General features: G+C 46.2%; 1 protein-coding gene across 14 annotated transcripts in view; it reads right to left on the bottom strand.

Annotated features, from left to right (window-relative positions):
* Positions 1-14,014, bottom strand: part of KIAA1217 — a 497,456-nt gene that overhangs the window by 31,954 nt on the left and 451,488 nt on the right. For all 14 annotated transcript variants that reach the window (XM_082847332.1, XM_082847326.1, XM_082847327.1 and 11 more), the window contains 2 exons: positions 13,041-13,207; positions 873-1,048 (listed from right to left, as the gene is read on the bottom strand). In XM_082847332.1, the coding sequence (XP_082703458.1) occupies positions 873-1,048; positions 13,041-13,207 (343 nt within the window). The remainder of the gene's footprint in view (positions 1-872; positions 1,049-13,040; positions 13,208-14,014) is intronic.

Here is a 14,014-nt window from a genome sequence, read left to right as displayed (position 1 = left end):
AGGTGAAATTGTTCTATGATAAATCTTCATCGCATAACAAAACATACATTAACATAAAAGATGGGCCTGCCCCAGTGACTGGGGCGTAATAAAACTCTGCTCATTTCAATAGTGGGACTTGATAGATGCTTTCAATAAGAACCTCACAGAAGATGGGTAACATTCAAGGAAGCATCTTTCATTCTGGATCAGACATACTTTACATTTAAATTCTTCTTTTGTGATTTTAACTGCCGTTGAATAATAGGAGGATAACTTTGGCGCTGTGTTATTTTGGCTATTAGTTTTAATTTATTGGGATTAAATGCAGACTTCCCATTTATCATTGGATTGTGCAACTGGCTCCTCTTAAGTTTAGGCGTTGCCAAGCCCTATAGAACAGTGTGATGCTCCGGCTTCAAAGAGACTAGCTCAGGGCTTCCCTGGTGGCGCAGTGGTTGAGAGTCCGCCTGCCGATGCAGGGGACGCGGGTTCGTGCCCCGGTCCGGGAGGATCCCACATGCCGCCGAGCGGCTGGGCCCGTGAGCCATGGCCGCTGAGCCTGCGCGTCCGGAGCCTGTGCTCCGCAACGGGAGAGGCCACAGCAGTGAGAGGCCCGCGTACTGCAAAAAAATATATATAATTAAAAAAAATAAATAAATAAAGAGACTAGCTCAGACTCCCAAGGATTGTTGAATTTCCTGGGCCTGGATGGAGGGGCGCTAGCTAAGTGTCCATGGATACCCAGAACCAGCAGAACTCTAACTGTACACAGTAGGTGCTCAATAAAGAAGGAGGCTCAGAACACCGTCTAGGAAGGGCCTCCTCCTTGGCAAAGACAGGCTTGCCTTCCAGGTTGAGCAGCTAAGCACGCAACAAGGGACCGCACTCACCACAACTTCCGGACAACCTTTTCCTCCTCGTGCAGGTACTTCTGCCTCTCCTGTTCCACCAGGACCCGCTGTCGCTGCACAGGGTCCTCCAGTCTCTTCAACGTTTCAATCACTTTGCTGTTGATTTCCTGCTCAGCCTTCCTCATCATCGCCCTCAGCAGCTCCTGGTTCTGCAGCTGTTGGACAAAAGAAACCACCCTCCGTTGGCTCTGAGGGCTGCCACGGGGGTGCCGGGGGTGCCTGACAGGCTCCAGGCGTGGGTTTGGATAAACAGCCCCACAGCTGAATCTCTCTTTATTTCAGTGAGAGAGGGAAGGGAGCACAGACCGTATATTATCTTGCGGCTTCAGCCAACGTCCAAGTTTTAGCAGTCAACTGACAACCAGACTTCCACATCCCTGTCTGCCAAAAAAACCAGGGTCCTTTCTATACGCTGGTAGTGCATCCTGGTAATGGGTGTAATGTCTCACTGACATGTTTTCCTAGGGAGAGCCAAGAGTACCAGCTGTGGAGCCAAGCTGACTTTGGATCAAACCCTACACCCTCTCCCGGATGCACTGAGAGACTTTGGGCACATTCCTTATCTCTAAGGATGGGGATTCACTTCCTTTGCCAGGGCTATTCTGAAAATTAAATGAGATACTGTTTGGTACAGAAAGGTACTCAACAAAAGTTGATTAGAGTGTGGACTACTTCAGCGTTATCAGTTAAAAGAGAATCTGTGTCCCTCTTGTTAATGGGTCCATGGACCAAATGCCCCTGTAATCACAGACCATCAAAACACAGTACGTGAGGATGTGGCAGAGGGAAGGACTGGGGGTTTGGGATTAGTAGATGTAAACTATTCAATATTATATAGAGGATGGATAAACAACAAGGTCCTACTGTATAGCACAGGGAACTATATTCAATATCCTGTGATAAATCATAATGGAAAAGAATATATTAAAAAAAGAATGTGTGTGTGTGTATAACTGAGTCGCTTTGCTGTACAGCAGAGATGGGCACAACACTTTAAATCAACTATACTTCAATAAAAAAATAAAATAAAAAACTCCCAAAACACAGAACTTGATGTTGACGGTGGCAATGATAATTTCCAGACGAGCCCAAGGCTCTTGGCAATTAACTAATTTCCCTGGATTATACGTAGCTTGCTTGCATACATAAGACCACAATTTCCATATAATTTTCCATGTAGTTTCCAGAGCACTCTTGTTTCTCACCCCAGACTATAGGATGTGTGAGTTTGAATCCACGCTTCACAACAATCTAGCCAAACACTTGAGTCCTGTTTCCAACAAGGCGTTAAGTGCTTTCCTGGGGCAGGACAATTTTCTGACAGCACATGTATCAAGAGAGTTCATTCAACCAGCCTCAAAACCAGTAATTATATTATACCTATTCTATTATCTAAAGTTCCCCTGAAATTTCAATTAGCTGTTATTGTTTTCTTCATTTTCTGGTTTCGTGCACTGTGTATCACCTCATAGGGATAATGATGCCTCTGTCAACTGTCCATCTGTGCAAACAGAGCGGAAATACCATCTGACCGTGTTACCTACTACCCACTTGAAACCTCATCACGGCTTCCATTTTCTCTGAATAAAATAAAACGTTTCAACACGAACCACTCAAGCGAAACCACCTCATGTTCGAACATCAACATGGCACCACGGTAAGTGGCCATCCAGAGAGGCTGCCTGGGTTCACTTCCGAGTTTTCCCACTTAGTGGGAAATTAGTGTGATTATGTTACAGTAAGTCCCCTACACACAAATCTTCAAGTTGTGAACTTTCAAAGATGCGGACGTGCCCCTGTATGCCAACTGTTGTACTGGACTACTGTACTTTTCAGGTTACTGTACTGTAAGATTAAAAATGTTTTCTTTGAAAAAAAAAAAAATGTTTTCTTTGGGCTTCCCTGGTGGAGCAGTGGTTGAGCGTCCACCTGCCGATGCAGGGGACACGGGTTCGTGCCCCTGTCCGGGAAGATCCCACATGCCGCGGAGCGGCTGGGCCCGTGAGCCATGGCCGCTGAGCCTGCGCGTCCGGAGCCTGTGCTCCGCAACGGGAGAGGCCACAGCAGTGAGAGGCCCACGTACCGCAAAAAAAAAAAAAAAAAAGTAATTTTTTTTGTGTTTTTTATGTATTATTTGTGTGAAATGTATTATAAACCTATTATAGTACAGTATTATATAGCCGATTGTGTTAGTTGGGTACCTAGGCTAACTTTCTTGGACTTACAAACAAATTGGACTTATGAACGCACTCTTGGAACGAAACGCGTTCGTATGTATTAATCTCCCTGTGTCTCTCCAAAACAGAAAAAGGGATAGTAATAGTTCCTATCTCACAGACTGGTAATGGAGCTTCGAGAGGCAATAAAGTGCTTTCAGTCGTGCCCGGCACAAACCGAGCTCTCGGTGCAGATGACCTGTTGTTATCAGGGGGCATCACCCTGGGGGCGGGACCTGCTGGTCTGTCTGGGAGGGAAGCAAATAAAAATGTGCTGCCCTTGGGTTACCTCCTCTGTATGACTCATGATCGTGGTCTCACACTGTTCTTGCTAATAATATCTTTTTATTAAGGTCTTAAAAACAGTCAGTCTACTGCTGAAAGGCAACACGTTTGGAGACGATGCACAGACGGCGGCTTCCCCCCATGCTCTCTGCAGCTACAGCTCTGCCCACAAGGCGTCGGGCAGGCGGGCACTTTCCTGCGTCGCCAGCCTCCTTGCACTGTGTGCAGCCGGCACTTTCTCTGCTCTAGCCACAGGACCATCCTTTCAGTTCTTCTGATTGCCCAACCTCCTTTCTGCCACGGGGACTGTGCATGTGCTACTCCCTCTACCTGGTTAATTTCTGCTCTCCACGGAGTCTCCAGGACACACGTGCCTGGCACGTGGCCGGCATTCGATAAATATTTGTTGAACGCGTGAACTGAGTTAAGCAATAATGTTGGTAATAACAGACAATGGAGTATCCAAAGTTCCTTCCCGGATGGTAGAAACGTGGGGTGACCCATGGGCTCAGCTATGCCTCGAGCTCAGTGCGCGTGCCCTGGCTTGCTCTGACTGCAGTTGTTAAACACACACAGTAACATCAGCTGTTATCAAAATGGTATGCTCAAGTTCAATGCCATGTGTCAGGTCCCACAGACCTATTTCCTTTGGGGGTTGAGGGTGAATGGTAATGGATACGTAAGGCACAAATAAGAAGACAATTAAATGTGTCCAAAAAGGACTGATGCCGAGGTCCATCCCCGAAAGATTCTAACTGGTCTGAGGTGCAGCCTTGGCACTGAGAATTTTTTAAAGCCCTTAGATGATTCTGATGTGCCACTAAGGGTGAGCACTGTGGTCTAAGAAAAGGGCTCAGGAATGGACAGATGATGTCACTGTGCCGTGCGCTGTGTGGCATGGCCCTCTGCACCTAACTCTCCTGCCCAAGTCTCACAGACAAGCTCCAATGAAGTTATGGTCCCATCAGCAGTGGATACTGACAGTGGCTATGAAGCCAGAAATTATTGCTAGAATATTTCAAATGCTTAAAATTTGAAAGATGGGAGAAGTGAGGCCCTGAGAAGTTAGGATACTTGTTAAGAGTCACTCAGCAGTTGTAGGGGGGGCAGAATCAGCATGAGACTTATGAACGCACTCTTGGAACGAAATGCGTTCGTATGTATTAATCTCCCTGTGTCTCTCCAAAACAGAAAAAGGGATAGTAATAGTAAAGGGTCTTTCAAATTCGACCCAGTAATTTTCCAATCGCCATCTGCTAGACACAGTACGACATAGCAATGTCTGCTTTATTCCCAGCCACAAGCAGTTTCTGGCGCACAGTAGGTACCCAACACGTATCTGAGGTATGAATGACAATACAGTTGACCCTTGAACAACGCAGGCGTGGGGTGCCTACCCTCCATGCAATCAACAATCCGGGTGTAACTTTATAGCCTACCCTCCATAGTCACGCTTCTGCATCCGCAGGTCCAATCAACTGCGGATCATAGGTATAACATTTCTGAGATGTCTACAGCCATATCAGAAGAACACAACTGCATGTAATACTCAAATTATTCAACTGGTAACAGGGTCAGATCACACTCACATTATTCCACTCAAAGCGGAGGCAAGGAGAGGCCTGCCTCGAGTTCCAGGCTGTATGATTTTCCTTCCCAGAAAGAGGGGCTTCCTGGAGCCAGCTGGAGAGAGACTAAACAGGGAATTCCCATAGCACACTGGCTGGCTGGCACATGGGCAACAATGAGTTAATCATGAAGGAATAAAGACTACACAGGTTCTCTTGCCACTGTCCCCTGGTCCCCTGCCCTCCCTGCCTGGAGTCCTTACCACTGTCTCTAGGACTTCCAGCATGTGTAAAATGCAGTGCTGAAGTGTGCCAACATCTCTCACTAAATGCTTCGGATAAACTAGTCACCAGCACTTTATAACATGACATTTAGGGCTTCCTTGGTGGCACAGTGGTTGAGAGTCTGCCTGCCGATGCAGGGGATGTGGGTTCATGCCCCGGTCCGGGAAGATCCCACATGTCGCGGAGCGGCTGGGCCCGTGAGCCATGGCCGCTGAGCCTGCGCGTCTGGAGCCTGTGCTCCGCAACGGGAGAGGCCACAGCAGTGAGAGGCCCGTGTACCGCAAAAATATAAATAAATAAATAAACAAACAAACAAACATGACAATTAGTTTTGCTTAGCAGGGATTCTAAATTCCAGTTAATAAAACTCTATTTAAGGTATAGTTTACAAACTAGAAAATATACCCATTTTAAGTGCACAGGTCAATGAGTTTTGACAAATGTATACACTGATGGAAGCACCACTAAAAAGGGAGACAACATTTGTTCTCACCCTAGGAAATTCCTTCATGACACTCTGCACGCAATCTCCTAACCCCCAGCTCAAGGAAACCACCGATATGCGTTTTGTCCCTCTAGCTTAGTTTTTCCTGTTCTAGAATGTCATACAAATGGAATTGCACACTATGAAATGTTTTGTGTCTGGCTTCTTTCCCTCAGGATATTGTTCTTGAGATCCAGCCATGCTGTTGAGAGTTTTAGTAGTTCATTATTTTTCATGCTGAGTGGCATTCTATTGTATGCATTTAGTACGTTGCATGTAGTAACATTTTAATGTTTTTACACATTGACTTGATTCTGGTGATCTTGTTTATATTCACTTATTTCTGGAAGCATCTTTTTTTAAAATTTATTTTTGGCTGTTTTGGGTCTTCGTTGCTGCACGTGGGCTTTCTCTAGTTACGGCGAGCAGGGGCTACTCTTCATTGCTGTGCAGTGTGGGCTTCTCATTGTGGTGGCTTTTCTTGTTGTGGAGCACGGGCTCTCTAGGCGTGCGGGCTTCAGTAGTTGTGGCACGTGGGCTCAGTAGTTGTGGCTCGCAGGCTCTAGAGCGCAGGCTCAGTAATTGCGGCGCACGGGCTTGGTTGCTCCGCAGCATGTGGGATCTTCCCGGACCAGGGCTTGAACCCGTGTCCCCTGCATTGGCAGGCAGATTCTTAACCACTGCACCACCAGAGAAGGCCCTGGAAGGTTTTTTTTTTTTTTTTTTTTTTTTTGCGGTACGCAGGCCTCTCACTGCTGTGGCCTCTCCCGTTGCGGAGCACAGGCTCCGGACACGCAGGCTCAGCGGCCATGGCTCACGGGCCTAGACGCTCCACAGCATGTGGGATCTTCCCGGACCGGGGCATGAACCCGCGTCCCCTGCATTGGCAGGTGGACTCTCAACCACTGCGCCATCAGGGAATCCCTCTTTTTTGATTTGATATTACACAATCATGATTGTGATTTGTGAGTAATGCCAATTATAGTTTTAACTTTCCCATCCACGTGCCTATTTTTTCTTTTTCCAGCCCTACTGCACTTGCTAGGATATTCAGTACAGAGTTAAATAGAAGTGAGAGGAGGCTTCTTTGGCCTCGGTCCCGATTTTATGGAGAATGTGATAGTGTTTCACCACTAACTATAATGTTTTCTGTAGGATTTTCAGACATCCTTTATCAGGTTAAGAAAGTTTCCTTCTACCCCAAGAGCGCTGAGTGCTTTTATCATCGGTATTGAATTTTGTCACGTTTTTTCCTGCACTTACTGAAATGATATGATTGTCTTCTTTATTCTGCTAAAAGGTCAAATACATTGACTCATTCTTTTCATATTAAAACACCTTGGACTCCTGGGGTAAATCCAGGATAATGTATTACCCTTTTTATATATTGCTGGATTCACTTGGTCCTACTTTGTTAAGGATTTGTTACATATATTTTCATGAGGCATATTGGTCTGTGGTTTTCTTTTCTTATAATATCTTTGACTGGTTTTGCTCTTAGTGTAATTCTGCCTTCGTAAAATGAGTTGGGAAGCGTCCTCTATCTTCTGGAGTTTTTTACTTTCAGTACTTTAAGGATGTGATGCCATTGTTTTTTGACTTAACTTTTGTCTCTGAGAAGTCAGTGTTCTTATTTACGTTTCCCTGTATGTAATGTGTCCTCCACCTCCCCCTGGCTGCTTTTAAGATTTATCTCTTTATTCTTGGTTTTTAGCAATTTGCTTTTGGTGTGGTTACATTTGTGCTTATCCTTTTAGGAGCTTATTAAGTTTTTCGGTCTATAGATTTACAGCTTTCATCAAATTTGGAAAAATTTCAGCCATTGTTTCTTCTAGTAATTTTCTCTTCCCCCTTGACCACTTAATATTGTCCCAAGAACCATTAAGTTTCAGTTCATTTTCTTCAGACTTTTTCTTCTCTATCCTTCAGTTTGGACATGTCCATTGCTATCTTTTCAAGCTGACTGATATTTCGTTTCAGCAGTGACTAATCTTCTATTAAGTCTGTTGAGATATTGTGTTTTTCAGCTCTTGAAAGTTTTACTTAGAGTTTTAAAATATCTTCCATTTTTTTGGTCTCATTGTGTTCATGTTTTTCTTTGAATCCTTGAGATTGATCATCATAGCTGTTTTAAAGTCCTTGCTGATGACCTCGTTATCCCTGTCATTTCTGATTGGTTTCCACTGACTGATTTTTCTTAAGCTTATGGGTCCCATCTCTCAGCATCATCACCTGTCTAGTAACTTTTGATTGAATGCTGGACATGGAGTTCTGGGTTTTGTTGTTTTCCTTTACAGATGTTAGACTTCCTTTGGCAGACAGTTTAGCTCCTTGTGGACCATTTTTGTTCTTTAGAAGCTTGTGTTTAAGCTTTGTCAGGGTGAATCTAGGGTAGCCTTTACTCTAGGGCTAGTTTAGTCTTAAGACTGAAGCATGGCCTTTCTCTGATTGCTACTGAATGCCCCAGGTGATTAATAAAACCTCTTTGTGCCTGCTGGTTAAGACATAAACATCTCCCTGTGTGAGCTCTGGGAAATTTCTGGCGTACGGCCTCCCACTTTGTGTCTGGCTTAGTGGTCTTTCACAATACACATGCTTGGATTACTGGTAGACAACAGATCCACAGATTTACATAATTCTTTCCCACAGACCTTCCTTTTATTTGGTACTTCGCTCCACAACTTCTAGCTGCTTCAGCTCTTTACCCTCAACTCAGCTGGATGGTCAGTGCTCTGTCTGGGTTATCCCTCCCTGCGTCACAATCTAAAAAGTGTCCCCAGACAGAACGCTGAGGAAGGTACAGGTTTCACCTCCTTTCCTTCCGTTCTCCTAAGGATCACACTCCTGTGTTGTCTGTTGTCCAATGTCTGAACAGCGTTGTTTCACACAGTTACTTATTTTTCAGTGTTCTAGATGTCAACAGGAGGAAGGCAAGCACAGTTGTAGTTATCCCTTCATCTCTGGAAACTTCAGTTTATTCTGTGCCTTGATGTTTTTATAAAAATACTCAGACGGAAGTAACGCTCTTCGCTATTAAAAATTTAAGTGGCCCAAACAAGTTATCCATATCAGCTTCACTGAGAAGCTAGGAAACTGCCTAAACCTAATTCCCCCCACCTCAAAATGGACACGTACCTCACATACTCATTTGATTTCTCAGGTAAAATTTAAGACCGTCGGTCTTGCCAACAGTGTCGTTTAATTGAACTGATTTTGCTGTCCAGCAGTGACAGTAAACAGTGGCTGTACAACAGGTCAGGAAGTTTCCTAACAGCCAGACCCCAGAATGACTCCTGACCACCCAGCTTAGCTCCCCAGGCTGTAGGGAACCAGGTATCGGATGCCTTTTCACAAGCACGTGTTATCTGGGAGATGTTGCCCCGTCTTAGACAGCCTCTGTGTGCAGGTCTATCTAGGGCTTGATACATTGTATGGCAGCCTGATTGTCAACTCCTGTGCTAGTTCCATGGATTATTTCTGCCTGGTGGGGAGAAATAGGCCTGCTCAGCATGGGCCAACCTCTCGAGTGCTTTCCTCAGGGACACACATTCCCATGACCGTTATTTTGAATGTCAGAAGATAAATGAGACTCTGGCACATTTTTCTGAGGCACTATCTTATGAAAAGACACCTTAAGATAACTGCTGAATTATATCATTTCAAGTACAATGCCTCTGTGTCCTGCTATGTTTCTTTTTTATGTTGATGTCTTACCTCTTCCCTCTCTTGGGAACGCACAGTAAATTCTCAGTAGTCTTAAAAATGGAACACCAAGTTCAGAATAATCTAATTTTCAGTTTATCGGGAAGCACAAGGAAGAGATAAGGGACAAAGAAAAAAATTGTGGGAACTGGAGAAGGAGGCCAAGTCTCATCTGCCCCCCCGAGGAACTTGAACCTGCTCTTCCAGAAATTTCTCTCTCCCCTCAAGCCCACAAAGGGGGGCAGAACTGCAGCCACTTCTGTGGATACTGGACGACCTTAGTAAAACCCAAGTATGGTGGCATTTTGGAAAAAAGATGTAGCTCATCACTTCTGTTTTTTTTCTACATCATACCAGCAAAGGTAATAGACAATCATCTTTTGAAGGGCACATTTATTAGGTGCCAGACCTTCCCCTGTCTCTTTTTCCGTTGTTGCCAGCTAACTGCAGGTGCAGCCCTTACCTGGGAGTGGGACCATCACAAAGTACAAGTTCCATATAGCTCTTATCGTTTATGACTGAGCAGAGAATACGTCTGATTGGCCACTGGGAATGAGGCGCATTGTTTAGAATCGGGGCTTTGAAGCCACTGGGTGTGTTTTGCATGCTTACAGGGTGTTTCTGCCTCACCCCTTGTGATAGCTGGCTGAGATCTCAATTTCCAAAAGGCATCTCAATGGACTGAGAGTTCATACTATCTGAGAGCAGTAGTTCTCACCCTGGGACGTTCTAGAACCACCAGTGCTTGGCCTTTGACCCATACCAATGAAGTCAGACTCTGGCAGGGGTGTTTGGGTATCAATATTTCTGTGAAAGGCCTCAGGTGATTCTAATGCGTAGCCAGGATTAAGAACCGTTCTCTGAGACTGGTAACTCACGCGAGACTGGTGAGCAGGAAGACAGAAGCGAAGTTTTCACGTTTTTTTGCATCATTTTCTCAGGCTCCTACACCTCCCTCAACATTCTCTTTGCCCTATTTAAATCTATACGCCCCACAATGCCTGCATCAAATTTCTGCTTTGGAGAATAATCCATCAGTTCTGCAAATGAAATGCTCAAATAGACTATGCTTGACAGTCTAGGATTTCCCCATTGATTTAATTATCTAATTACTGGAGCCGGCTGCCAAGCACAAACAGATTTCATTCATTTTCACTATTTTATAACACAGTTCAAAGAACATTTGAATTTCTAATTCAATTTTTGTTCTTTTGAGACTGTTCTGGAGTTTTGGAGCTCTCTAATCATAGCTCCATTATTGGGCTTATAATCATTTTGGGGGGTTGCACTTTACTTTTGGTGTATAATACATGTGCTGAGGGGGGATTGGTGCTGAGATAGCTTAATTATTCTAAACTGGTTTTGTCTCAAATAGACTCCCCTTAAAGCTGATGGGGGCACGGAGGATGCCAAGACCGAGGTAGAAATAAGAGCGTCCAGGTTAGGGAACAAAGTGCTTCTCTTCCCCCACGTGCCTGTGCTTTAGAACTGTACCAACGTCTCAGCTCAAGAGCACACCTGCTCGGTGTCCTTTACCCAGAAACCAGGAGAGCTGAGCAGCTCTGGGGCAATAAAGAAAACTGCGTGGTTAAGACAGTGTCCCGGACTTGACTAGAGAACCTCTTTGTTTGAGAAGCTGTGATTTTGCAGCTGAGCCTCCCCAGTTCATGGGTTACAAGGAGCGGCAAGTTGTGGGAGAGCCCTCCCTCCTGGCCAGAGGACCAAACACTGCCGGCCACCAGCAGGGTGATGCTGCAGCCTCACACATCACGGCCTAGGTATCAAATTCGCCACACCTCAGGGCAATTCCACCTCTGCCCCAAACCAGCAGATGCTCACTTTTGAAAGCAGTAGGAACTACCATACACACGACACATTTAGGAATTTTTTTCTTGTGAAGGTCCAACCAGGAGTGCACAATTTCCAAATGACCAGCAGGTGGCACTAAAAGGCAGATGCAGCGCAAGATGGGGGCTTAACCTCCACAACCCCCAGGTAAGAACCTGGGAGCCCACAGACCCTCTCTGGCCTGCAGAGTACGAAAGAACTGATTTTTAAATTACCTTCCAACATTTTTAGAATGAGTACAGGTATTTTGTATAAAACCTCCAGATTCTCTTGAAATACTGAAACATCTAGAAACAATGGACTCTCATTCTACCAGGTCAAGAGCTGCCTGGAGCTGAGTGGCAACTGTCCTTTAGAGAGGCCAGCTTGTCACTGTCCCTCGTCCACTCAAGTTAACGCCAGACACTGTGGGCACTGGATTTTGGCACCCTGCACACACCCTCAGCCCAACCTGTACACTTCATTTCACTGCAAAGTGTCTTTAAAAACACAAAGCAAGGAGAAGCGAACGTAAAGGATGGGGAACTTCCCCGGTGACACGATTCAGAAGAGGATTTAAGTGAATTTGCATGGGCTGTCCAGGAGTCCGGGACGTTGCCTGAGAGGCAGAGTAGCCTTTGGGGACCTACGCATGAGCAGCCTGCTCGGTGATGGGACCTCAAGGCAGGCTCTCAAGCTACCTTCCCCTCCTGTTTGTTCTCCAGTAGGTAGAGGGCAAGGGGAAATCATCTTCTAAGCTTTCCTCAGGCTGTGGAAAATGCAGGACTCGTGCATCGGCGAGCTGAAGGGAGAGAGCAGCTGTGCTCTGAAGCCCTTTCCTTCCTGGACGCACCAGCACGGGAGCCTGCAACCCACGGAGGGCACCACGGCTGTGTGGCTGCTCCTGGCTACGTGTGCCTTGTACTAACGTTTGCACTGGGAGCTTCTCGGAGTCCAGGAGGATGCCTGGGTATAGTCTAAGCCAGCGCTACGTGCACATTCATCAACCTGCCACCAAGGGCAGAGAGACGGGAGACTCATCCGTGGAGCAGACAGATGATCTCACAAAGGTACACCCCCCTCCCAGGTCCTCACCGCCCTGCCTCGTCAGATTCATGGGATTTGTTCACCAAGACCTGTGACACGAAGGGTCATTTCCCCTGCCCTTTGCTTCCTGTGTAGTGCATAGATTCCTAACAATGGGAGCGAGTAAGGAGAATATCGCGGCGCACACACACACCCAAATAAAATGCAGATGTTCTTCTCAAGCCATCCACGATGGCTCCTCTTCCTTAGGAATTCGCCCTCCGGTCTGAACTCCTATTTCTAAATACATCATAGCTCCTTGCAAAACACCTGAGCTGCCCGCAGCACCTTTGCACATGCTCAGTGGGGAAGAGCGAAGAGCTAAACACTGTGAAGCAGGAAGTCGTAACTGGCTTTAGAACGCTCCACGGGCTCTTCTGCTTTCAGCTCTCCTCCAAAAAGCACAGGCTTAATGCTTTTTTCGTGTGTAAAAGTACACCCAGCTTAGAGAAGAGGCTACAGACCACCACTGCAGTGGAAGGCTCTAGACCAAGATCATGTGCGTGGGAGAGGAGACCACTGCGGAACGGCGCCTGCACCCTGGTCCTCAGTTATCCCTAGAAAGGATGGTGGAAAGAACCCCGAGAAGGTGCCGTGGGGCCAGGGATGTGGAAGGAGGCCGATGGGAGGAGGAGGAAGCTGACTGTGGGCCATTCAGTCAGCGGACACCATCCACAGGGAACATGGTCTGTACCTGGAGCTGTCGCATCTGCTGCAGCTGGAGCCTGAGTTCGGCCACACTCCTCTTCATGTCGAGCAGGCTCATGTGGGCGGCGGAGGTGGCAGCAGGCGGGAGCTGGCTGGGTGGCCCCGAGGACTCCAGGGCGCCAAGAGGCTTCCCGCCGGAAACCTGGGGAGTTCCTAGGAGAAAAGAGCAGCAGAGTCCCTGAGAATGCCAGGAAGGAAAGTCTAAGCTTCAAGTCCCATCCCAACAGACTACTGGTAACTCTGAAAATACCCATTTCCTTCATGATGAAAAGAATCGTAAAAAATGACACTGGTTCTCTAAAGGGCAAAAAGAGGGAATCGAATTTAAATAAATTAAGGAACGTGCATGCAGTGTGATAGGGTGTAGTCTGTAGAAGTCATGTTCTAGAAGTTTGGTGCTACAGGAAGGGGGATCACAGAGCGGTATGTACAACATGGTGCCATATTAAGGAACCTAGCTGTCTGTCTGTCTGTCTATCCACGTGTCTTCTTTAAACATACGGGTTTGCACAGAAAAAAGACAGATGTACATATAACAAAAGCGTTAACAGTAACTTTAGCTGGTGGTATTCTGTGAGTTTTCTATTTTTGATATCACCACTTTTTGTATTTTAAAATTTGCATAGCGAGTATCTATAATTTTTTTGGCGGGGGGGCTGCACCGCATGGCTTGTGGGATCTTATTTCCCAGACCAGGGATCAAACCCATGCCGCCTGCAGTGGTAGCACGGAGTCTTAACCACTAGACCACCAGGGAATTCCCTATAATTTTATAATAGAAAAAATAACTTAAAACTCTGGGCCCTAACACAGGCTGCTTCCTGTGACTATTCCCTATAGGCAGATGTATCCCAAGAACACCCACTTAGTTCTGGGCAGAGATGTGGCCGATCACCAAGGGGAAACTAATAGGAACTGGGTGCTCCCTTCGGGTTTCCAGCCCCAAGGAAGCAGGACCTC

The sequence above is a fragment of the Leucopleurus acutus genome, assembly GCF_964270905.1.
Source record: "Leucopleurus acutus genome assembly, chromosome: 1".
Lineage (NCBI taxonomy): Eukaryota > Metazoa > Chordata > Mammalia > Artiodactyla > Delphinidae > Leucopleurus > Leucopleurus acutus.
Note: the sequence above shows the minus strand (reverse complement) of the source record. Positions and strands in the feature narration are given on the sequence as shown.